The sequence below is a fragment of the Aedes aegypti genome, chromosome 3 (genome assembly GCF_002204515.2).
Source record: "Aedes aegypti strain LVP_AGWG chromosome 3, AaegL5.0 Primary Assembly, whole genome shotgun sequence".
In the NCBI taxonomy this organism is placed as follows: Eukaryota; Metazoa; Arthropoda; class Insecta; order Diptera; family Culicidae; genus Aedes; species Aedes aegypti.
This window is the reverse complement of record NC_035109.1, coordinates 234,656,789-234,683,716: the sequence shown is the minus strand read 5'-3', so window position 1 is coordinate 234,683,716 and position 26,928 is coordinate 234,656,789. Positions and strand designations below refer to the sequence as shown.

The 26,928-nt window shown below is 39.9% G+C and overlaps 2 protein-coding genes across 4 annotated transcripts in view; one reads left to right on the top strand and one right to left on the bottom strand.

Annotated features, from left to right (window-relative positions):
* On the bottom strand, window positions 1-5,693 carry LOC5576234 (protein Cep89 homolog). The gene is made up of 5 exons (XM_001655962.2): window positions 5,481-5,693; window positions 1,914-2,977; window positions 809-938; window positions 575-742; window positions 1-513 (listed from the first exon to the last, which is right to left on the bottom strand). Exons 2-5 carry the CDS (start codon window positions 2,926-2,928, stop codon window positions 201-203), a joined length of 1,626 nt encoding a protein of 541 aa, XP_001656012.2. The 5' UTR covers window positions 2,929-2,977; window positions 5,481-5,693; the 3' UTR covers window positions 1-200.
* Window positions 5,694-16,001: 10,308 nt separating this feature from the next.
* The window catches only part of LOC5576237 (dystonin), a 627,686-nt gene continuing 616,759 nt past the window's right edge, over window positions 16,002-26,928 (top strand). For all 3 annotated transcript variants that reach the window (XM_021853529.1, XM_021853528.1, XM_021853523.1), the window contains exon 1: window positions 16,002-16,592. The gene's annotated coding sequence lies outside the window, so the exon portion shown is untranslated. The remainder of the gene's footprint in view (window positions 16,593-26,928) is intronic.

Below are 26,928 nucleotides of genomic sequence, written 5' to 3'. Positions count from 1 at the left end.
TTCCGGGTAGTTTACACGTAATGCCTATATAATTATTGAAGCGTACAAATTAGACTAGCGTGATTTATCTAACGTTTCGGTGCATTCGATGCGCTTTCATTGTTTTACATAAATAAACTAAATCTTACCATCTCCTATGGATATTCTTTTGATTTGTACTGTTCAACCATACTAAACGATTCAATCCTCAGCTAGGCCCGTTAAACCTGTCTGAATTGCGCCTTCTCCTCGAGTATTCTTCTCAGACTGTCTTCACGTTGTTTCAACCTTCGCTGCAGCTGTTCCACTTCGGCGCCATACCGCACCTGGAGGGCATGCAACTGCTCGTCCCTCTGTCGGATCTTTTCCTGCAACGTCTTAACATTGCGCCAGGCATCCGTCAGCTGGTCCTTTCGTTGCTCCACACCCTTTCCCCAGGTGACCACGTTTTTTAGCCTCGTCTTGAGGGCTTCCTTCGATTGTCTACAGTGGTGAAGCGATCGCTTCAGTGCTGTGTTCTTCTCCATGAGGACCCTAAAAGGAATAGAAAAGGTCCTAAAATAAATCAAAGTCATATCGGTAATCGAAGCATTACTCGTTGATTTCCTTTTGACGTTCGAACACCTTATCCTGTTCGGCAGTTTTGATTTGCAGTTTGGATAGTTCTTCGTTCTTCGCGCTGAGTGCTGCCTTCAACGAATCCATTTCATCGGTGAACCGTGTCTTTTCGGAATCGTGCTGAATCTTCATATCCTCGAATAACCTGATTGAAAAACGAAAAACTTAGGTAATAAAATCGATACTTCGAGCGATCGGAATAGCTTCCTACTTTTGACATTCCTTTAAACTTTCCACTACCACTTCTGGTTTATTGTTAAGGTTTCTGAGCGATGTCAGTTCACCTTTCGAGCGTGAATAAGCTTCCTGTAGACGTTCGATGTCCAGACACTGGGCTTGAACTGAAAATGAAAACGTAATTCAATCCAAATAATTTTTAACCCCTCTACTATCTACAACATTTGTCAACAACAAGAAAATATTTAAAACGTGGTAGTTTTTTTTTGTTTGTCCTCTTTTTTTTTTTGTTTTGATTATTTTCTCTCAATTTGTCATAATAAAACTCTTCTAAACTTTGAAAATCTTCGTTTGATCATTGGTCATTTGAATTTTGAGATTCCGAAATTCCAACCGATGCGTAGCTATAACCCCCGCAAATATCTCAGGTTACATAATGGGGAATGTCGGACCCCCAAGGAACATCTTCAAAACCAGATGATCAATACCGATGCAGATTCAGAAAATAGAAGAAGAAATTTTTTTGTGAACTTGTGCAACGAACAACTCGTGTAAACGAACTGAAACATCAACAATCAGTACTGGTTTATAAGCAACTAGCCCTGGTGGTCCATCCGTTCCAAGAGAACCTGATAATATACCGAAACAAATTAACAGATCCTCCGCCTGAAGCAGCCGTTTCATGATAAATCATGAACCGTTGGAGGTGTACCAAAGTATTGGGAAGGCGAAATGTTTCACAGACGGATATTATTATGGTGCACCTTCTACTTTGGTACCGTCAAACCCTGTGATCTTTGATTAAGGATTTTCCCCAATGAATTTGATTTAGGGACTTCATTTGAGGATAAATAATAGTTCTGCAGACAACATCCTTGGCAGCCTCCTTTAAAGTTTAATTGAAGATTTTTAGAAGAATTAATCATTTCCGGTGGGATCTTCGTCAGAAACCATTTTATTTTATGGAGTTCAAACATTCTATTGAAGACATGACAAAGTTTTTTTCAATTATTAAGTTTCCATAACAAAGAGTTGATTTGTTTTTTTGCATCGTCCAGGTCACGGTTATGTCCCCTGCTTTAGTCCTTTTCTGGCGACGCCCATATACAGCAAATCATAATAAATATTTAAATACTCACTTTTCTGCTCGTAACATTTGAGAACTTCCACCAGCTTCTCCTTTGCCAGATCAGCCCGTTTCCCCTGGATGTCAGCTTTGTTTTTGAACACATCAACTTGCGCCTGGAGCCGCGCTCGTTCCGAAAACCAATTGCTTTGGGTGCTCTTAATCTCCTCCGCATCTTTGTGCAGCTTTTCGTTCTCTTCCAACACTTGCTTGAGTTTTCCGGTGAAGACAATGAACTCCTGCTCGTACTGCTGAACCAAATCGTTTTTCTCCGCAATGGTTTCCTCGTAAGCGTTCAACAACGGTCCCAGAGTATGGGAGTTTACTGGACCCCAATTAAGATTATCCTTCGCTCCACCGTATGAGCTATCAACGAAATCGACCTTTGGAACAACTCCCGTGGCACCCTTATTTCCTTCTCGTATCACATCTTGGTACCTTTCGACCTGCACATTCAACCGATAAACCAAAATCTTCATCATCTTGATGTCGTTCCGTAGATCCCCGTTCTCCTTTGCCAGCGATTCGCGCTCTTGCTCAAATTGGCCACATGTCTCGCAACTCTTCGGTTGTATCGATTCCAGTGCTTTTAAATTTTGCTGAAGCTGCAGGTATTCCTTCTGGAGTTTCTCGTGTTCGACCGCAAATTTACTGTTACATTCGAACAGCGTGGTTATTTTATCTACCAGTTTCGCGATCTGGTGATCTTTCGACCGCACAACCTTCTCTAGATGACCAACCGATTCCTTTTTATCCTTGGAGCTTCGATCGTTTCCAGCCTGCAAATCATCGACACTTTGGGAACGACTCACAATGGTTCCGACGTAAGTGCGAGCCGGGCCAGGGATTCGGGATTTGTGAGCTTTTCGTCGGAAGCGAAAGTAATCCGTCTTGGTTGTGCTCTCTCCGCAATCGTCAGCATTGGCCGTAGGGATTGGCGAAGAGGATACGATCGAAGGTTTGTCCAGGTCGGAAACAATTCTAAACAGTGGTTCAACATTTTTGCGGCTTGGTAGCTTGGAGGACATGATGGCGTTATGTCACTGCGGCATGATTGCACGGGAAGTTGTGAGAGATCTGAAAAAAGCAGCAATATGTATAAACGTAAAATGGATTATCTTTGACGATGCGATTTTTTTTGACGATGCGAGTATTCGAGCAGGTTTAATAATATTTAAATTTCAGTAATAAGAACTGCATGTGTGGAATGAATATCAAATCGAGAGTGTAGATCTCTAATATCTTAACTTCAGAGTATAGTTTAGTTATTTCGGGGTAGGTTAGACCATAGAAATTTTCTCATGAAACGGTGGTAATTTGATTTATAACTCAATTATTTTTTACGAGCCAATGCAAAACGTGAATCGTGTCACAATTTATCATGCAAGTTGAAAATGGCGCTGTTACAAAGAGCAAATGGTGAATAATAAAAATATAACAATATATTTTGAACTAAAAACTTCACCTAAATGAGCTATGACGGAAGGTCCCACTTACCGCGGATTTTTACTTGGCCCGTCGGGCAATATTATTTCTGATATATGGCTCGCAGATCAATAAGGTTGGGCAGGCTTAGCATAGAGTATCTTTGTGATCGCTATAAGATTGGCGCAAAAATTGTCAATTGACAAAACAGAATATCTGTTCAAGTGTTCATACAACACAGGATGATACACGTTATCTGTCCCATTTGGGACGTAACATCAGAAAGAAGAAGATTATTCCATCACATATTAGTAAAAAATAACTGACAAGATTTTTTTTATTATTATTATATCTTTAGCAAGTTCAGATTATTTACAGGTGAGTTGATTTCACCTGTTTATAAGAGATAAAAAAAACACGTTTTCAATTTACTTAACCTAGCTTAACCTAAATAACCATAACTGGTACACCTACCCTACACCAGGGAGGAAGCTTCAGAATCATTTTCAAAATTTTATTTTGAATTCTCTGCAGAGCTTTGTTCCTGGTATTACAACAGCTAGTCCATATTGGTACAGCATACAACATGACTGGCCTGAAAATTTGTTTGAATATCAAAAGCTTATTCTTAAGTCAAAGTTTTGATTTTCTATTAATAAGGGGATAGAGACATTTTACATATTTGTTACATTTGGCTTGAATGCCCTCAATGTGATTCTTGAAAGTTAAATTCTTATCTAGCATGAGCCCTATATACTTAACTTCATCTGACCAATTTATTGGAACCCCTCTCATCGTGACAACATTGTCTACTTGAAGGTTTCAAATAACGAGCTTTTGGTTTATGTGGGAATATTATTAGTTGAGTTTTGGGCATTAGGAGAAATCTTCTATTTTTGCAAGTTTGAAGAAAATATATCCAATTTTTTTTTGCAATCGACTACAGATGACACGCAGGCTTCGTCTAGCGGAGAGGCCTGTGTCATCCGCAAACACAGATTTTTGACATCCCTGAGGTAACTCAGGTAAGTCAGATGTGAAAATATTGTATAATATTGGTCCCAAAATGCTGCCTTGGGGAACACCAGCTCTTACAAGTAGTCTTTCAGACCTGGAGTTCTGATAATTAACCTGAAGTGTACGATTTGACAGATAACTTTGAATTATTCTAACAATGTATGTTGTAAAATTAAAGTTCTTTAATTTTACAATCGAACCTTCATGCCAAACACTGTCGAATGCTTTTTCTATGTCTAGAAGAGCAAGACCAGTAGAATGGCCTTCAGATTTGTTGGAACGGATCAAATTTGTTACACGTAAAAGTTGATGAGTGGTCGAATGTGCATGGCGGAATCCGAACTGTTCATTGTCGAATATTGAATTTTCCTCGATGTGGACCATCATTCTGTTCAAAATGACCTTTTCAAAAAGTTTACTGATGGAGGAAAGCAAACTGATTGGACGATAGCTAGAAGCTTGTACAGGATTCTTGTCTGGTTTTAAAATTGGTACAACCTTAGCATTTTTCCATTTTTCAGGAAAATATGCTAATTGGAAACATTTGTTAAATATATCAACTAAGAATGATAAGCTACTTTCTGGGAGTTTCTTGATGAGGATGTAGAAAATTACATCTTTTAGCTTTCATATATTTTTATTTTTTAATAATAGTTCTCATTTTTTTTTTCAAATCTGTCTCCCAGGCTTTTTCGAAATGTTCTCTTGATTGAGAATATTCTCGAAGTCCTGAGTAGCTTGAATTTCAATTGTACAAAACAAAATTGTGTGCGCTTTCAAACTGCATAGCAAGTTTTTGAGCTTTTTCGCCAAGAATATTATTTTTTATGTTTGCGTGCTATAAGGCCCACTGTGAGATGTCTGCAGCTTGATTGAAGGACAACAACGTAACGGTACTTGTAGTATTTCAGATGGCTACGTCATTTTACTACGCACAAAGGTAAACGCACTATTTCTCCACCAAACAATGGCGCGTTTTCATTTTTTGAATGAGTGTCAGTCAATGGGTTAACAGAGTTTCATTGTACAATCCACAAGCCATTATAAATATTATTATGTCGTAAAGCTTGGTTCCTTATAGCCACTGCATTGATTCTCGTCTCACATCTGTCTCATAATTAGCATAAGTTTGCCTTACCAAAAACCGTCATGAATGATCACTCTATCGCTAAGAACTTCACCATTTCCAGAATGAACACTATTTACACTACACGAATTTCAGAATGTGTTCACAATAATCTGTGATTTCAGTCAGAAAAGTGAAAATATTTTGCGGATAAAATTTCTTTGCTAGACGGACTTTCAAACGGCGCAACAACAAACAAACTCGCGACTGTTTTCTTTTTTTTAGTGCCAGTTTTCTGTGAGCATAAAACTCACAGCACTGTGAGATGAAGAGAACGCAACTTTGTGAGAAATGAGCAAAGCACGCTTGAAAACGATCACACGAATTTGTACCACAAGAATAGCAAAAATTAACATCAAATCAAACAAAACATATACGGCATTTCGAAACTACTAAAAAAAACCGTGTTGTTTCAACGCAAACCCGTTGTTGAGCCCAATAATCCAAATTTGGCTAAATGCACAAGGGTTCCTTTAGGTACTTTGCCATTGAAGTACTAAGAAAAACTTACTGTGATATTTGGTTTGATTCAAAGGGAAATTGAGTTCATTCAACCCAATCTTGAAATAATGCCTTTACCCAAATTTGGCATTCGGGCCAAACTACCCCCACTCAAAAATGAAAATAGTCACAGAATTTTAATTTGTAATTTTTTTAATTTGTAATTTGAACTTTATTATAAACGATAACCTGTTAGTTGAACTTTACATCGGGCCAAGGAATTAAAAAAAAAAAAAAGAATTACAGTCGACTCTCCACATCTCGATGTTCTATATCTCGATATCTCTCCCTATGTCGATGATTTCCAAGGTCCCTTCATTCTGCATACAATTTCTCTCTCCACATTTCGATATCCTCATTATCTCGATATCTCCGTATCTCGATGTGTGCCTGTTGACTTTTCGTTCCCAATTTTCTCTCTGTACGTCGATATGCCCAATATCGAAGGTTACTAGACCAAATTTTTGAGGTTCAAAAAAATTAGGAACGCGCATTGATGGCTGATTGTTTATTATTTTCTTGGTAATGGAGTGTTTTTCAATCTAGTATTCAATAAAAAATTGTTCTTTGTCTCGATCTCTCCCTATCTCGATGGTCCCTTCGATATCGAGATGTGGAGAGGCGACTGTACTAAAGTTTATGCATTAATAAGGCTATCCATGAGGACTTTCCGCGATAGGACTGACAGCTCAAAGTGTGAATGCAACCGAAACGAATGAGTAAACAAAGCATGTGAGTGTTGCCGGAGCTTTACATTTTCCTTTGTAATCGAACGGTCACTCCGATCGTGAAACGTCAAAAGCTCTTGGTAAACAAAAAACTAGCTGATCTCAGCTGTCTCATGGATTGCCTTATGGCTATTTTCTATCTGCCTTGTTGGAGTAGGCCGATCCACTGACGACCAATCAAGGAGGCTTAGAACCGAAGGTGTCAAACAGGAGTTCATTTTTATTATTCTCAAACTAGTGGTCCCGGCAAACTTCGTCTTGCCATCAAGTAGGCTGTTGAAAAACGCTTTTGATCGTCCCATATAAAATGACAGTTTCGTTCGCGCTTGTTTTTTCAACTTTCCCGGTGAATATCCTGGGATTTTTATACACACAAACACGTCGGAACCCTTGACGAACAAAACTGAGTAAGAATCATTCAGATCCGTTGACCCGTTCGTAAGCCATTTCGTGACATACAAACACCATTCCATTTTTATTTATATAGATAAACCGTTATTAAAGCAAGACGTGTTTGCGTATTACTTTGGCCATTTCCAACATGCCTCTCTTTCATTCTGCTGTGATTTTTTATACTAACTGTCATTTCGACTGGGTTGAAGCTTAGCGATGCTTCAACCCAGGTGAATTGACAAATAGGAATAAAATTGCCTGCAGGATGAAAGAGAGGCAGATAGAAAATAGTCATAAGTTACTTAAATTTAAAAGCAGATCTGGTCATATATCAGTTAACAATGCTCAATTATAACATGTGTGTTGCTCGGGTTTCAAGTTACCCATAATTTGATCACACCTATGTATGACAACATCAACCTCCTGGTGTTACGTCCCAACTGAGACAGAGTTTTCTTTTCAGCTAAGGGGGCTAAGAGCACTTTCACAGTGATTTGTTGAGAGGCTGTCTTGTGGTAACCTATTCCCATGCCACTCGATTTGAATTAAGTGGTTGAAGTTAAGTGCCAATATGAGATGGTGGACATATGGATATTTCATCTTCTTATTGGCATTACGTCCTCACTGGGACAGAGGACCAACCGGGAATCGAACCTAGACACCCTTGATGGCGCAGGTGGACAAACGGCAGCAGAGAACAGCGTACGGGAATCGGGATAGGAAGCACGAAAAGATAAACTCGCGAGAAATACTTTTGAACAACTTTTATTTAATAGCGAAATGAAAACACGTTTGGACGCGTCGATGAGAAAAACAGTAATGGAAAATAACCGCCAACATTTGTTGCTGTTGCCGGTGTAGCAGAGATGGATTCTGCAGTCGCATGGAGTTGCACTCTGTAGTTGGGCACACCGAGGGGCGTGCGAATGTGTAGCAGTGAAACAGTGCACCTCCAATACTCCTCCTCAATGTGGAACTGCTTCACTGGTTACCTACCAATCCCAACAGCTCACAACACCTCTTATGTTTCAGCGGACCCAACGGCTTTGTGAAGACGTCCGCTAGCATCTCTTCAGTCGGGCAGTATTCAAGATTTATCTCCTTCGTGACGCACAGCTCGTAAACGAACCGCTGCTTCGTGTCGATGTGCTTGGACCGACGACTCTGCCTCTCACTCTTCACGAAGGTTAGACAGGACTGGTTGTCCTCCATTATCGTTGTAGGCTTCGCTTGTCTTTCGCCGAACTCTTGAAGCAGCTGCCTCAGCCAGATGGCTTCTTGACAGGCCTCGCTGAGCGCCACGTATTCGGCCTCCATGGTCGAAAGTGTAACGCTGGATTGTCTTCGGCTGGCCCAAGAAATGACGCCGCCGGCGAACAGAAATACGTACCCCGAAGTCGATCTTCTCGTACCGGTATCTCCTGCCCAATCGGAGTCGGAGTAACCGATCAAGTCCTGCTGCTGATCTCCTCCTAGTTGTACCACGAAGTCTCGGGTACCCTTCAGGTAGCGCAGTATCCGCTTTGCTGCACTCCAGTCAGTCTCAGTGGGCGAACAGAATTTCCGCCCCAAAATCGTTGTGCTTGCAACGATATCCGGTCTAGCCACAACGCCTAAGTAGAGAAGCGCTCCTACTAGGCTCCGGTATTTCGTCACGTCGTCCATGGGTTGGCTTGTATCTTCGGCCTTCAGGTAGCCAACGTCCATTGGGGATCTAGCTGGCTTCGCATCCACCATGCCGAACTTCTTGATCAGGTTGTCGATGTAGGTTCCCAAACGTAGCTTGTATCGATCACCATCGCGACTCACTTCCAGGCCAAGGAAATGGTGCACTTCACCCAAGCTTGTCATCTGGAACTCCTTCTGCAAACTCTGGAAAAGCTTCGCAATCTCAGCCTCTTCCGACGATCCGATGAGCAGGTCATCAACATAGACCAACAGGTAAACCATAGTCGTTGCTGTTTGCTTGATGTAGAGGCACGGATCAGAATCAGCTGGTTTGAATCCGTACTTCATCAGGATCTCGTTCAATTTTCGGTGCCAGCACCTTGCCGACTGGCGAAGGCCGTATATACTACGTTTAAGCCGACACACCATCTCCTCCTTTCCCTTAGCTTCGTATCCAACAGGCTGTTTCATGAACACCTCCTCTTCTAGCGATCCGTAGAGGTAAGCGGTTTTAACGTCGAAATGCTGAACGGTCAAACCTCTCTTGGCCGCTACAGTCAAAAACGTACGCAGGGTAGCATGACACGTAACCGGTGCAAACGTTTGCTCGAAGTCAACGCCAGGGCGTTGGGAGAACCCCTGTGCTACTATTCGAGCCTTATGCTTCACCACTTCACCGTGCTCGTTCCGCTTCAGACGAAACACCCACTTCGAACCTACTGGCTTTCGTGCAGGCGGCAACGGCACGAGTTCCCAGGTACCGCATTGCTTGTGCGATTCCATTTCATCATTCATTGCCCGACGCCATTGCGGGCTCTCGACGGCTTCTTGGAAAGTTGATGGCTCTTCCATGGCGCAAGCAGCTATTCCAACGTCGTAGTCCAGTACGTAGTCATCGAAACGTCGCGGAGCCTTACCGCGCGTTTCCCGATGGGATCGTCGAACGTCCTCCGCAGGCTCGACCTCTTGATTTGCAGACTCGAATGAATCGTTAACACCTGATGTTTCACTCGCCGGAAGCTCTTCATCCTCTTCCTTAAAGGGTATCAGCTTTATCTCGCTGTCCACTGCCGGCTGCATACCAGGATCTGACGCAGCTATCGGAATCTCGACGGAAGACGTGCCGTTTCCGAGCTCCAAAAACTTTGCGTCCCTGCTTATCGTGATTAACTCCGTTTCCGGATCGAGAAAACGGTAACCTTTGTGCTCGAGCGAATATCCGACGAAAACTAGCTTCGTTGCTTTTCCGTCCATCTTACTACGCTTGACATCGGGAACATGCACGTAGGCGTGCGAACCGAAGACCCGCAGATGACTCAAGTCCGGTTTGCGGCCCCACCAAAGCTCGTGCGGAGTCTTAGGGACAGATCGGGAGGGCAGACGGTTCTGCAGGTACGTCGCTGTCAACACCGCTTCGCCCCAATAACGCTTGTCGAGTCCGGCGTCCAGCAACATACACGTAGCCATTTCAGTGATGGAACGGTTCTTTCGTTCGGCCACTCCATTCTGCTGCGGCGTGTACGGTGTGGTGAATTGCGGTTTGATGCCTTCTTCTTTGTAGAATCGACGAAGCTCTCCGTTGTCGAATTCACCACCACCATCCGAACGGATCACCTTCGGTTTGCGGCCAAAAATGTTCGCGGTCCAGCGAACATAATCCTTCAGGTTCTGTGCAGCTTCGCTCTTGTTTCGTAGCAGATACGTAACGGTAAATCTGCTGTAGTCGTCCACGATATGCATCACGTACCGATTACCGCTCGGCGTCGTGTGCTTCATCGGGCCACACAAGTCTGTGTGCACGATATCCAAGACGGCAGATGATTTCCGGTCTGTCACCGGAGGAAAGGGACTACGGGCAGATTTGCCCTCCAAGCAGCACTCACATACTAATTTTAGATTGCAATCACTCACCTTTACGCCACTCGCTAGTTGCTCTTTGTTGATTCGCTCGATGGCCGCCCAATCGCGGTGGCCCAACCGGCGATGCCACTGGTGTTGGCAGTTCACCAGATGCTGATGACCGTCGCTGGCCTTCAACGAAGATTCGCCGCACCGTAGGTAGTACAGGTTGCCACAACGACCACCCATAGCAACAACGTAGCCAGCAGAATCGACCACTCGGCAACTCGTATCGTCGAAACACACCGTCAGCTGCTTTTGCGCCAGCATGCCGACGGAAATCAAGCTAGTAGATAGCCCAGGCACGTACTTGACATTCGCCATGGTAATACGCACCGTTTTGTTGTTGTCATCAACGCCGATCAGCAATCCGCTTCCTTCTCCTTGGATTTGCACCTTCTTGCCATCGGCCACTGTAATCCAGCCGCCAGGAAATTCCCGCAGCTCCTCGAAAAACGACTTGTCGCTGGTCATGTGGGCACTTGCCCCACTGTCGATCACCCACGACGAACACTTTTCACCGGCAGTGAATGCCACACTGCGGCTGTCACTGTGGGCGGCTTTGGCCCCTTCGTTCTTCGGTTCACTTTTAGAACTATTTTCGCCTCCCGACTTGGAGGCAAGCAGCTTCCTACAGTTCCGGCGGAGATGGCCGGGCTTCTTGCAGTGGTGGCACACTCGAGACTCCTTACCGCTGTTCCATTTATTTTCCGTCGATCGCATTGCCTTCTCAGCTTTCACCTTAACATCCCCACGCTCAAGGCGACGATGGTATTCGTCCATCAGCTTTGCCTTAACCACGTCCAGGGAAATGTCGTCATCCGCTCGTGAATCGAGCGCCGTAACGATACTGTCGTACGAGGGAGGCAGGCTGCGGAGCAGCATACATATTTGCGTGTCCTTGTCCAGGTCCGTTCCAGCAGCGGTGAGACGATCGAGAGTTTCGTCAATCGTCATCAAATGCTGCTCAAGGTCACCATTCTCCGGGAGATTGGTCGAACAAAGCTTCTTCAGCAAACTCACACGGACCGAGCGGGATGTTTTCTGGTGGTAGTTTCGGAGTGCGGTAAAAACTTCCTTGGCATTCGTTTTGCCTTTCACCAGCGGCAGCTGGTTATCCTCCAACAACAGCACCAGCGTAGCTCGCGCTTTCCGATCGGCAACTTTCCACTCGGCGAATTTATCGGCACCAACTTCTTCTTCAATCGGAGGGTTTTCCTCGATGACTCGCCACAGGTCCTCACGGCAAAGCAGCATTTCCACCCGCACACACCACGTTTGCCAGTTCATCCCATTCAATTTTGGGATCTGGAACTTGGCATCACTCATTGTTTATTATTTTAGCGTCCACTTTTCACACAAAATTTATTCGCTCTTTCGCGGTTCACTTGTCTTCGCTCCAACAGCAAAATGTTCACATGGAGCGGAAATCACTGGCTTACGCAACTCTTGGCTCTCTTGGCCGGAAACACTTTTCGCACTTTCTACTCCGTTCCACAGCCGGGACCATAACCTGATGGCGCAGGTGGACAAACGGCAGCAGAGAACAGCGTACGGGAATCGGGATAGGAAGCACGAAAAGATAAACTCGCGAGAAATACTTTTGAACAACTTTTATTTAATAGCGAAATGAAAACACGTTTGGACGCGTCGATGAGAAAAACAGTAATGGAAAATAACCGCCAACATTTGTTGCTGTTGCCGGTGTAGCAGAGATGGATTCTGCAGTCGCATGGAGTTGCACTCTGTAGTTGGGCACACCGAGGGGCGTGCGAATGTGTAGCAGTGAAACAGTGCACCTCCAATAACCCTCAGCATGGCTTTGCTTTATAGCCACGGACTCTAACCACTTGGCTAAGGAAGGGTCCAAATACAGAAATTAGTACTTTTTTTCCTACCTCATTTCCCCTCCACATCCATTAGGGCTACTCATCCAATGAGTCGTTTATTAATTCAAAAATATTTACATTGCATTGTATTACATTTTTATAGATATTGTAAAGTCAATCCGATGTTCCGTAGTCCTAACCGTGGTTCCGTAGTTCTAAACCTGGTCGATAGCATTTCTTCAGGTTCTTTAGTCTTTGTATCGGAATTTACAATTCCGGTTCAGTTGAAGTTATCTGGAATGAATGTAGCGATTATTTTTTATTCAACCAGTAATAATGTTTATGATAATTACCAAATGTTTCTGCCTTTTTCATGGTCTTAGCTTCTGGGGCGGATTATGTACAGTACTCCGCTGCGATGGTTTGATTGGCATCGAAGATTTTGAGTAGCTTTCGGACCAGGTCGATCGTTGCATTGTAAATATTATACTGCCGCTGTTTCACCTAAAACAAGAGAATAATGTTTTGACTAAATGCTCGTTTTTGTCTCAAATTGCATGTTACTTTCCAGATAAATTTTCTTTTTGATGATTGAATTTACACGAGGTTACTATCATAAAAGCAGACTGACTCTTTTCATTGGTTCAATTTCAACATAGATGCATGTCATCTATTCCATCTGTTATAGCATCAGTGCACATCTTTTTCCATCTCATCCATCCCATGCATCGTACGTCAGCGTGCACAGGTAGATGAAGATGCACCGATCCAAATTATCGACATTAATCATAACGAACGCTAAACTGTGGATCTAGATGTGTCGTCCCCTCGGTTGAACCCAATAACTCAAATTTGGCTAAACTTCCAAGGCCTCCATTAGGTACTTTGCCTTTAAAGCCATAAGAAAAATTTACTTAAATTTGGTTTGATTCAACGCAAAATTGAGTTCATTTAATCCAAGCTCGAGAATAATGCATTTACCCAAAGTTGGCTTATTGGGAACTACCCCCATTGGGTAGGTGCTGCTCTCTCTATTTTTGACAACATTGGTGGGGAAGAGGGAGAATACAGAGAGATTTTGGGTTGAGAGAATAATCGATTTACTTAATTTAGGGTAAACTCAACTCAAAAATTAGGTTAACTGTTTTTTCCGTGTATATTTTTTTAAATTGTGTACATTTTATTAGAATCGCCCCAATCGCGAATCTTTCCGGAAGTCTTCTACGCAATGAGCCTCTGTACGTGCCATAAATTCTTTTGTTCTTTTGACACAGTAAAAGTGCGCCTTTTGTTGGTGTTGTCTCGCTCTCTCTCACGGGCAACTTGAAAACAGGGCGAACAGTAAACGTCAAACGTTTTATAGCATGCATAGGCTCATTTGCTCCGCTCAAAAATGAGTGCCGAGCGCACAAAACTCTTTTCATGCAGCACATTTTCTGTGCAAAGGAGGCTTTACACAGTTTTGTGCAAACGGTGGTAAGGCGTTCGTTCACATATTTCATAACGCTGAAAATTAGCATTTTAGACACCCACCCACACCCTAGTAACACTTTTTGTATGAATATTCTTTTAATTTTGTATGAAATAACATCGTGAGGACACCCACCCACAGCGTTATGAAATTGTGCGCGGATTGGTGGAAACGGAACTGTCATCTCCCGCGTGGTAGCAAACAGCAGGCTTTGGAAAATTTAACGATCATTGAAACACGAGCCATAATTTCAGCCAATTTATCCGCCTGCTTTCATACGACACGCATGGAACTTATCGTTCGTTGAAGATAACGAGCCATGAACTAAAACAAGACAGACATACACCACCCACTGTTTGTCAACACTAGTGATCCTTTATAAGAGAGATGAGCGGAAGTAAAATGGAACGATTTGGCAACAGACCAGCAGTGCTGAGTTTGCTTGGTGTCGAGAATAATATTGTAACACGGACATGACTTCCTCAATACAAAAAAGTGTGTTTTGTTTCCTTATAGATCTTTGAGCTACGTTTCCAAACTAATAAACAGCAGAAAAAATCAACAAATAAATATTGCATTGACAGAAATTCAAAAAGGAAAATATTCCATATTTTTTACTCTGTTCAAAACAACTCTCACCGAAATAATTTCAAGCGGATTACAATACTCCTCAAGAAAAGTTCAAAACAAACATAACGCATGTTCGTTTGGCTCACGCTTTGGCAGCTCTCGATGCTCGATTGGCTCACACTTTGACAGAAGTGTCAGCTTCCGCGTATCTCTCTTATAAAGGATCACTAGTCAACACTTGTAACATTCGCTGACCCACACTCATTCTGATCAAGAAACAGAGGCGATTTTTTTTTTCTATTTTTGGGGTATCTTTGCAACCAAAGGGGTGTTCAATGGTCCAATGGATTATAGTTAGGTTGCTCAAAACTGCATTATCAGAAAATATGAAAGTTGCTACCAATTTTATGCAAAACATAAATCACCCGAATGGCTCGATACTGTTGGAGTCTGTCAGAGTTGCTGCTCAATTCGTTCAATCTCGTGCCACGTACCAAACAAGAGAGTGCATGTTTACATTCATAGGGCTCTCCGAATGCGATGTGCCACGAACTGCTATGGTTCGCGAACTGTTACGCTCTCCGAATATGGTTCGATCGGCTTATTCTGATCGAAATCCAAACACTGGCAAACAGTTGGCTGGTAGGATGACGAGTTTTCCGGGATTTTTTCTGGCGAAAAGCCGGAAGATGATCACAAATGCGAAAGTTTTCTCGCCATTTGCCATTTGAATCAGGGTAGGTGGACGGCTGTCAACTACAAACAAAGCTCGCATAACAATCATCTAAAACGCGGGCCGACCCAAACAGCATCATCTCTCACGCGGGACGGCCCAAACAGCACAGGTCGAAAACGCAGGCCATGCCAGACAGCAAATGCTGATGCATTTCAACACTCAAACAGCGGGATGCCTAGCAGCGTTGTGAGCCAAACGAACACACCCACAAAACATGAACGGTAGGCACACCTCGTTGCGTATACCCCCCTGATTTGAATAGCCGAAGATTCAAATTAAAAAAATCTCTGAAAAACTTTAAAATTGAATGTTTTTTCATGATTTCAAAAACCAAATAAAAATGGAAGTGAATTCCGCTTTCCGAGCGTTCCTCCTCTGTGTGCAATTTACTCATTCTGTTCTGTTTACCACCGTTTGCACAAATCTGTGCCTCCTTTGCCCAGAAAATGTGCTGCATGAGAAGAGGCCGATTTTGTGCGTTCGGCACTCATTTTTGAGCGGAGCAAGTTTAGCGTGCGGCCAAACACGATTCTCACTCCTCATCCGATATGTTTTGGTTCTGTTTCGCTTTCCACTTTCATTCGTTCACTTTCCTCCTCGCCTTGCAGTTTTCCCCATTTCGCCATGCATTTTTGTTAACCGGCTGTCAGCGTTATCGATTGGGTTCGCTTCGCGACGCCTTCGTTGTGTGAGTGCGATGCGTGTGGGTATTGATTAAAATCGCACATTAATTTTCTTCAATTCGCGAGTCAATTCGATGTACGGGTTCGGAAAATTGCGATTCGACGGATTAAAACGCGTTGTTCGGATGTGAAAATGTGCGAGACATTAAATTAACAGTGCCGTGATTCGCGAGCGAGTGTTTTCCATTGAATTTGAGCGGCTTTCGTTAGATTAATTTTGAATGAAAAATTTTGCGACGCCCGTCCATGTTTTTCTAGTGTGCAACGATGGGATTCTGCTGGAGAATCAAATTGACGTCGTCTGGTTGGCGGCGTGCACTTGAATTGGAGTGAAAAAGTAGTAAAACATCAGCGCCCAGCAGCAGGAGGAACAAGATGTGCGGAGCTGATAACAGGCCGCGGAAAGGTGGACGGCTGTGTGCGTGAATAAATTGTGCAAACATTGCCGATCTGGATATTGATAAGAGCAAGAAGGCAAGGTGCGCGAAATCTCATAGATTACGACGGATTAGGTGAAGAATATTGTGCCGGGGATTGGGAATCGTAAGTGATGATGTGGATGCAATGTTGCTGAAGTATAACCATGAATGGTTTTAGTAATGGATTAAATATCAACGTTTGATGTTTTATTGGTTAGTTGACCAAGGTAAGTCAATTAGTCACTGTTCTAGCGTAACATTTGAAAAGGGCCTATCTGCAAAACGTAAACATTGAGAAATTCTCAATTGAAGATTCCGAACCATATTTATAATTCCAATTTTAAACCCATTCGCATTTTAACTAGTTTCATACCTGTGTTCGACACCCATTAAAGTCTGTTGCGTGGCTCCTTATGTTTCAAATCTCAAATAACACAAAAACTCGTAAAAATTGTTGAATTCAAACATCATCGGCAGATAGGCCCTTTTATGAACCTTCAAACCAGTTAGGCCCTTTCAGTTAGGCCATTTGATTGAACATGGTTTCAGTTAGGCCCTTTTATAATTTGCTAATTTTATTGATTTTTGAATTGGTTTGCATAAATCTTGAACAAAATTTAGCGATTATGTGAAAAAAAAAAATATATATAATAACTAAATATTGGAAATTTCCGGTTGAAGATTCAGTACCATATTGATTATTCCTATTTCAAACCCATTCGCTTTTTACTAGTTTCATACTTGAGGAAGATCCAAAAATGACGTCCATCGTTTTTCGGGATTTATAGAACCCTTCTACCCCCTCTGTCACGCTTTTTCTAATACCCAATCCATGTACTGTCACATTTTCGTACATCCCCCCATTGGAGGAGGCCCCAATTGATGGACGTCATTTTCGGATAACCTCTTGTGTTCGACACTTATAATGGTCTATTACGTGGCTCACAACGATTTGAATTTGAAATAGCACAACAACTTGTAAAAATAGTTCAATTCAAACATCATCCGCAGATAGGCCCTTTTACGAATTTTCAAACCAGTTAGGCCCTTTTTGAATTTGCTAATTTTATTGATTATTGAAGTGATTTGCATAATTCTTCGACAAAATTTAATGATTATGTGAGAAAACAACACAATATCATACAAGCTAAGTATTGGAAACTATTCTATACAAAATCAGCAACATGTTGATTATTGATATTCCAAACCCATTCACTTTTTTTTACTAGTGTTATACTTGTGTTAGACACTCATTATGGTTTATTACGTGGCCCAGAACGTGAGTAATCTCAAATAACATAACGACTCGTGAAAATGGTTGCATTCAAATATCATCAGCAGTTAGGCCCTTCAATGAATCTTGAAACCAGTTAGGCCCTTTCAGTTAGGCCCTTCGATTGGACATGGTTTCAGTTAGGCCCCTCCAGTTAGGCCCTTTTATTAAACATAGTTCCAGTTAGGCCCTTTTGGAATTTGTTGATTTTATTGCTTATTGAAGTGATTTTCATAGTTTTTAAATAAAATATAGCGAGAGAAAAACAATGTAATAAGGTAACACGGGGCAAGTGAGAATCCGGGGTAAGTGGGGCGTTTCGTCATAGCTCACTTAGGAAAAGTTTTTCATGGGGGTATTCTTCTAGAAAATTGAAGATACAATGACAATGAATGTATTCAGTACTAAACAAATTGTTATTTATATTTCCATGTGGTTCATGTAACAGTTGTCGGTTCAGCGCCATTTTCAACTTGCATGATAAATTAAGACGCGTTTCAGGTCTTACATTGACTCTCAAAAAATAAATGTGTTATAAAGCGAATTTTCATCAGTAAGCTATAATTTTGAGTATTATTGCAAGCTGCTAACGATAAATCAGTATTTTATTTTCATTTCATATGAAATTTTCGATAGTCTATCTTACCCCAAAATATCTTTGTACCCGGGGTAAGTGGGACCTATCAAAACAAAAACCAGAATCAAAACTTTTCGTATACGTTTCATACATATTCCTACAGAGTAGCACTAAAACATTCAAACAAATGATTTTTATCAAAAAAGATCAATCTCAAATTACGTAATTGCATAAGAGGGAGAGGAAAAGTATAATTATTCATTATTTTTTTTTTTTTTTTTGAAATACGACTTCAAAGTTGAACAAACACAAAGATGAAATTTGAAATTCATCATGAGAACGATCACTTTTCTATTTTATTTGAACTTTATTTGTTATTTCTACCAAATTAAGTAGTGATGGAAAACAATTCCACCCAATTAAGTGGTTTTCTGCCATGCATATAAATAATAACAAAACATATTTATAATTTCGTCAATTATTGATTGTTTATGTGTTACATTTTAATTAACAACTTATAAATGATATATTTTGAACATGTTTAATTCCTCTTTACGCTATTATTGAGGAATTTTCAGTTAATATTATATGTGAGGCAACATATTATTAAATAAAGGGTTTCTTCCTAAACCGTAACGTATTTTATGATTGATCCCTTATGTACATCAAATATGTACTTAAAATTAAAAATCTATGACTTATCAATCTTATTTTTTGTAATGGTTGACTTACTGATGTGGATTGACGCATGAAACTGGATGTGTCCCACTTGCCCCGCTTGGCGAGGTAACTGCGTCCATTGGCTCATTCTAGAACTTTCTTCCAAGGTTTTCACAATTTCGAAATTATTCGATTAGTTTCATGCACACACTAGCAAATATGTTACCAAAACGTGATTGTGTTGTTGGATTTGAAAAATATTGACATTTGAAAATTTTATTGAACAATTTGTTTGAACTATCGTTTTTTTCGTTCCCACTTGCCCCGCGGTACCTTAGCTAAATGTTGGATATTCTCGGTTGAAGGTTCAGTACCTTATATATTATATCTATTTCAAACCCATTCACTTTTTTACTTGTTTTATACTTGAGGGCCTTCCTTAGCCGAGCAGTTTAAGTCCGCGGCTACAAAGCAAAGCCATTCTGAAGGTATCTGAGTTCCATTCCCGGTCGGTCCAGGTTTTTTCGTAATGGAAATTTCCTTTACTTTCCTGAATATAGAGTACCTTCGTACTTGTCACACGATATACGAATGCGAAAATGGCAACTTGTCAAAAAAAGCTCTCAGTTTATAACTGTGGAAGTACTCATTGAACACAAAGCTTAAAAGCAGGCTCTGTCCCAGTGAGGACGTAATGCCAAGAAGAAATATAAGAAGAATTCTCACAGGGCTGTTACAAAAACAAACGAATTTGTTTTTGTGAACTTTTGGAACTCGATCCACAACTAGAGGCAACAAATAAAAATTAACAAATAAAAATTATTCAAAATTTTTAATGTAATTGAATTTTTTTTTCAGGATAAAAAATCAGTTTTTCAACTAACTTCGCATTAAGATTATGATAAAACTAGTAAAAAAGAGAATGGGCTTGAAATAGGAATCAATATAGTACTGAATGTTCAATAAAGAATTTTTATTAATCAATGTTGATTTTCTCACATACCTAATCGATTGATTTTGATCTAAAACTTTGAAAATCACTTCAATAATCAATAAAATTAACAAATTCCAAAAGGGCCTAACTGGAACTAAGTTTAATAAAAGGGCCTAACTGGAGGGGCCTAACTGAAACCATGTTCAATCAAAGGGCCTAACTGAAAGGGCCTAACTGGTTTGCAGACTCGTGAAAGGGCCTATCTGCCGATGATGTTTGAATTCAACCATTTTCACGAGTTGTTTTGTTATTTAAGATTTAAAACGTTATGGGCCACCTAGTAGACTATTATGAGTGTTGAACACAAGTATAAAACTAGTAAATAGGAGAAAGGGTTTGAAATATGAATAATCAATATACTACTGAATCTTCAATATAGAATTTTCAATATTCAATGTTGATTTTCTCACATAATCGATTGATTTTGTTCTAAAACTTTGAAAATCTATTTAATAATCAATAAAATTAACAAATTCCAAAAGGGCCTAACTGGAACTATGTTAAATAAAAGGGCCTAACTGGAGGGGCCTAACTGAAACCATGTTCAATTAAAGGGTCTAATTGAAAGGGCCTAACTGGTTTGAAGACTCGTAAAAGGGCCTATCTGCCGATGATGTTTGAATTCAACATTTTTTACTAGTTTTTATGTTATGTTAGATTTAAAACGTTACGTGGCCCAGTAATAGACTATGAGTGTCGAACAAAAGTTTAAAACTATTAGATAGCAATGAGTTTTAAATAGTAACAATCAATATGTTACAGAATCTTCAATCGAGCATTTCTCAATTTTTACGTTATGCTGATAGACCCTTTTCAAATATTTCACTAGGTTCCATTATGTTAGAAAAACACTATACAATGGCTAAATATTGAAAAATATGGAGGAAAATTAAAAATGCACGGTAGGGCCAATCTGATTTTGATAGAAATTTGCAGTTAGGCCCTTTTATTACCAGTTAGGCCCTCTTAGTTTTATCATTTTCAGATAGGCCCTTTTAAATTTGAATAAAATTACCATTAATAATGCATTTTGCATGCCCGTAAGAGTATGTAGGAATAATTTACGTAAAAAATGATACGAATAATGAATAATCAAGTTTGTTTACATTTTGCAGTTAGGCCCTTTTCAAATGTTACGCTAGTGTTGATACATATTCCATGTTTAGTAAAAACGAGCTGTAATGTCTTGGGACCAGTGGTGTTTTCCATTGGTCCTTGGGTTTCCATTTTCCGATTTTAATTAAAAAAAATCTATACAAAGTACAGAACATTTTAAGTCATTAACAGGGCTGTTAGCAGGTATCTTTTTGAAGGCTTCATAACTTTTTTAAATCAAGTCTCTAAAAATACTTACTTCAATAAAAGATTGCCAAAGTCTCTTCGTAAACCAAAATGGTCTCTAAAAAACTGCAAAATTCTGGAGCTCTAGAAAGAAAATAAGAAATCAGGAATTCACCTTGAAATTATTATTATTATTTGAAGTATCTCACAAAATTATATTATTTTTTTTATTCTGAAACAGCCACGGTTTGCTTGAAAATGGTTTAGTTCTGTAAATAAAATTAGATTGACAAAAATTTCTCGAGCGGTTTTTAGAGGATTTATTTTGCTCAAGAGTCCTGGAGTACTCCAATGCAACTACCTAATGTAGTTTTCACAGGAATTACTCTGAAATTTGTTCCAAAGGATATTCCCAAGATTTTTTCTACTAATACTTCCACCGATTTCTCCAGTTGTAACTGTTGGAGATCTTCCAAAGATAACTACAAAGATATATTTTAGAGTATCTAGCCGTTTTTGTATGGACTCCTCATAAAAAAATTACACACGATCCCTCCCGAGTATTTATTTATTATTCTACGAAATCTATTGAAAACTCTTCCAATAATTCTTAAATTAATTGGGCCAAGGATTCTTCATGAAATTCCTCCGGGCATCCTAAGAAACAATTTTAGCCCTAAGAAAAGTTTCTCAGAGCTATTTTTTTAAACAGTTACTGCTTGTTGCCTAATGATTGAATAAGTTAAAACTAAACTTTTATTCAAGCCTTTTTCGCCCAGAAATGGAAATTATATTCAACAACAACCATTTTTTAACGTAATATGGTATATGTTTATTCAATGATCTTACCTTAGCTGCAGTATCATTATAAGTAGACTTTGCAATGTTTATCCAACTTTTAATACATCAGGTAGCCAGTGAATATCCAGAAATGTTTCTTAGGCGTTTGTTTAACAGGATTTCATGACGAATTATTTCTAAATTGTCGAAGGAAAGTTTTAGATGCCATTACTACTACGATTATTCAAAACAGTAGACATTATTCAGCAATAGTTCAACAAAAATACAAGCTGCACACAATCTGTTTAAGTGTTTGGTTCAATTGAACTAGACATCATATTTATTTATAGAATTAAATGTATAAAAGTACAAAAAGAGCTTTGTTCGATATTTCTTCAACATTTATTTTATAACTTAAACTGCAAAAACATTGGTATTATTGTATTTTCACTAACATTTTGACCCATTTAAGTAATGTTGACGAGTTGAGTTGTTAAAATGACGAAACAAGTGTTGTTAAATATTGAAAACGCTTGTTATTCAATTGCATGCTGCATATGGAACAACAACCAATGTTGTTTTAACTTTGGTTCAACTTGCTATTGATAAACCATAGAGAAGAGGAACTAAAGCGCTGCTAAGAACATGCAACATTTGATCATTACTTTACAACGTATAACCACCATGGTTACTGTAAAGCATTAGTTAAGGTGAAACATCTCGGAATCCAATGATGGCCGCCACAATGGCCGACTTGTGCCCCTACTCACGTCTTAAAAGGCACTAAACTGGAGAAATAGTTGGCAAACGGTTCTGATCTTCTTATTTTAAGCTTTCTGCTAGTGCACAAAGCCAAAATAAAAAGTGCCGTGTTCTTGGATGCTTTCTTCATCAGATTTGTGCCTTTGAAACTTCAGTGCAATCTTTGAAGTTGATTGTTTCACCTTAAGTCGACATGTATATCAACCGCCTACAATTGTTTCTTGTGGTTACCTCGGAATTCAAAAACTAGTGCTGCAGTTCTTCCAAGCATATTTCGAGTTATTTCTGAAGTAAAGTCTTCAATTGATTATTCAAATGTTTATTTGAAAATTTCACCCATAAACACATTTTTCAAAGATTCCATCCGAATCTGAAAGCCCGAGACGAACTTTGAGTTTTTAAATGACCACAATTCAGAGACTAGTAGATCAATTATTTTAAATACATTTTGAAGTAAATGCGCTAGTGACAACTTTTCTTCAATTGGCTGTATCACAAGATCCTGGATAGCTAGAAGGTTGGTGTCATCGGCAAAGCTATTCAGCGGTTCAAGGGCTATCTGACAGTGAAGAGTCTGATTGGAAATTCATCCGCTTGGTGGCGCTAGTAAAAATAAATCGTCAATCTTCTCTACCTCAACAGCCTTATTAGCTTAGCTTAGCTTAGCTTAGACTGACTACACATATCAATGGTTGCTATTCCGTGATTGACCGAAGTCAGTGAAAATGCACAAAGAATCAACTAGAAGTTCGGCTGGGATTGGCCATAATCTTCTTCAGTGTGCATAATTCAGTGCCTTTATTTATACAGGGTCAATAACGGCGCCGGCCATGTCCTTGCAGTCAGGTGGGATTGGGGGAAGGAATGTTAGTGTGTAACCTTTGCTTTTTGGAGACCGTGTTTGCCTCTGCATCTCCACAAAGGTTACTGGGATGGATGTTTGTTAATGGGGAGGATCGTTGGGTCATAGCATTCACTTTGATAAGCGATTAGACCATGATAAACAATGATTTGTGAGATATATACATGCTTATACGTAAATATAATATTTTCATTTGATATGAACAATTTCTATGTAGAGGAAAATTATGCCGACACTTGAGGTGACGAACCATTCAAAGTTTGTTGAACAAATACCTAAATGTAACATTCCTACAGCTGTCAGTACGAAAGCATGTGTTATTATATTTTACTCATTTGAAAAGAAACAAAAAACTCGATTGGTTGGGACATCATAGAACACTCTTATTCTTATGCCGACACTTACAGTGGCGAACCATCCAAAGTTTGTTGAATAAAGTGAACATTTCGCAAGTCTACACTTGTAGTGTCGAACCATTCAAAGTTTTTTTAATTACAAAAATAAAGGTATATAAGAGGTGTTCTGAAAAAAAAAAGTTTAACATAAATAAATCATGAATCAGAGTTTGTGTCGACACTCACAGTGACGAACCATCCATAGTTTGTTGAAAAATCATATTTACTTCCCACCATTGTAACGATTGAATGTGCAGTCATACATATTTTATAGATTAGAAATAGTAGCATGAAACGAGCTCACCAATTGATCCGTTATCCTTGACTGAGCAGCCACAATCCACTTTCGGCTTCACTCGTTTGCTCGGCTATAAAAAAGCACTCAGGAAAAAAAAATAAGCGCGCGACCCAAAAAGAATAAAAAAAAAAACTGTTCGGGCTTTCTTGACGCACTGCCCAGGAGCAAGCGTCAAGGTCGAAGGATCAAACAGAACTAACCGATCGCGGCACTTTTCCAGTTACTCCAACCGAACTCACCGATCACGCCACTTTTTCACTTACTAGACCAACGCGCGACATGTTTGATCCTGCCCTCGTCGCTCGCCCCGGCAAGTGTCAAGGTCGAAAGATCAAACAGAACTCTCTTCTCTACCTCAACAGCCTTATGCTCAAAATGTATTTCAAACTAGTGGTCCCGGCAAACTTCGTCCTGCCATCAAGTAGGCTGTTGAAAACGCTATTGATCGTTCCATACAAAATTACAGTTTCGTTCACGCTCGTTTTTCCAACTTTCCCGATAAATATCCTGGGATTGTTATACACACAAACACGTCGGAACCCTTGACGCACAAAACGGAGAAAGAATCATTCAAATCCGTTGACCCGTTCGTAAGCCATTTTGTGACATACAAACACCATTCCATTTTTATTTATATAGATAGAAGATAGATTAATTGATCTACTAGTCTCTAAATTGTGGTCATTTAAAAACTTAAGGTTCGTCTCGGGCTTTTAAGGGTGAACCTCCATTTCCAAATGCCAAAGGTTTCCTAATCAACATTCTGGACATTTAATCTTCTCAAAATGATGACATTTAGGCACAGTGCCCATCCAAACAAAACGCTTTCTATTGTGCCTAGCCCGAGAGTCATTTTTTTTAGGTATTAAAATACCATAGTTTTCGATAGTTGTTAAACTTTCATTCGGACGTCATCATAATCACCCTACCCATTTCAAGAAGCATCCCAAGAACCATTCCATATATCGATGCGAAAATGTATCACTGTGATTCTATATATGTAGTGCACAACCCAATAAATTTTCAGCTTCATCGGTTCACTAAAACTCTTGCTTTGCTTTGCTTCCACAAAGTTTTGATGATAATTGTTAGAGTGAGACGAAAGATAGGGAAAATAACACGGTCTCCCGTGTCATCTTAATGCATTCTAGCGGCAAAATCAGGAACCAGACGATTTACTTTTCGAAAGTTTTTGACTTTCTGAACAACTTTTCCGAATCCTCGAACTTTCTATCTCATTTGGATCACAAGATAAACTAGTTTAGAATACTCAATTTCATATGTTCATTAGCGCCACCTACCGGCACAATTTTAATCTATACTGTTTGCATTTTGGATTTCCCTGACATTCTTAACAAGTTTGTCGAAGACTCGAACTTTCTATCTTATCTGGATTTTTGTGTGCTCACTAGCACCATCTAGCAGCAAAATTTCGAACCAAATTATCTGTCCTCAAAATGTCTGTCATTCTGAACAACTTTGCAGAAGACTCGAGCTTTCTATTTCACGTGGATCACAAGATAGAACATGCTTAAAATGCTCAATTTTACAAGCCCACTGGCGCCACCTAGCGGCAAAATTGTGAACCAAACTATTTGCTTTCCAAACGTTCTTGATAATGTTCTTGATCTGCAGAACAACTTTGCTAAAGACCGCTCCATTATGGATCATCAGTATCTCGAAATATAGCATCATGAATGTTCCTGTTCTGAAGTGATGCAAGACTTTCAGGGTGATTCAATATTCAGCTGAGTGTTGCGATACTTTTTCAAGCGAGTCCGTATTTTTGACGTTAATTACCCGGAATCAAACGAACTTATATCTTATATAATTAAATTTAAATTTTGAATAAAACAACCGAAACCGTCGGATGTAAAGACAAAATTGTTTTCGCCGTTATTCAAGACTGCTAAGGCCGAAAAATATCCTCAGATAGAAAAATATCCTCAGATAGCTAATAAACACAAATAAAATATTTTTTGAAACATTATATTCCATTTTGTTGGTCGATTCGACATGGAATGACTCGAAAGACGGAAAGCAAAACCAGAAGCGCGAGATCGTTCATAATGATCCATAATGGATAATACTCTTCCACTCTCAGAAGCTCCCGATTCGATAGGAAGAAAACAATCGAGTTTGTTGCTCTATACATATATTTTCCTCCGTAAAAACTAAGAAGTATTTGCTGTGAATTTGACTTTCAAGCAGTAACAATTTACACTCCTACGTTTGATATAGAACATGTGGTTGGTCGATGTGTATGGTTTCAGTAGCAATACCCTATCAACGTCAACCATCAATGTCACTTTTGTTAGTGAAACTGAATTTAGTTTGTAACATAATTTAGGGTCCACCGTGTTTGTCAGCAGCCTGTCTGTATTCGGCTTCACTTCTTGAGGTTTTCCCCCAAAACACAAGTAACAAAATTTTGTTTATGTAGGATGCAACGTTACATCCGTCTAATTAGGTACATTTCTCACGTTTCATCAACCTCTTCCATCCAGAGCCGTATGGTATAGCCAGCTAATCTCGCTCGCTCTCTCCGGAGTGAGCCATCCACTCACAATGAAATAAATTACCGTCAAACGTGGTAACTTTGATGATAGAGAAATTACAGGCTGAGCGAGCTAATCAAATTTAAAAAGTGAGACAATATTGTTCTACAGTTTGTTTTTGCT

Coding starts and splice junctions, on each gene's coding strand:
- LOC5576234 (XM_001655962.2), bottom strand. CDS start 2,928: ATGTCCTCCAAGCTACCAAGCCGCAAAAATGTTGAACCACTGTTTAGA. Junction 939..1,913: donor CAAATGTTACGAGCAGAAAA/GTGAGTATTTAA, acceptor TTTCATTTTCAG/TTCAAGCCCAGTGTCTGGAC. Junction 743..808: donor AGTTTAAAGGAATGTCAAAA/GTAGGAAGCTAT, acceptor TTTTTCAATCAG/GTTATTCGAGGATATGAAGA.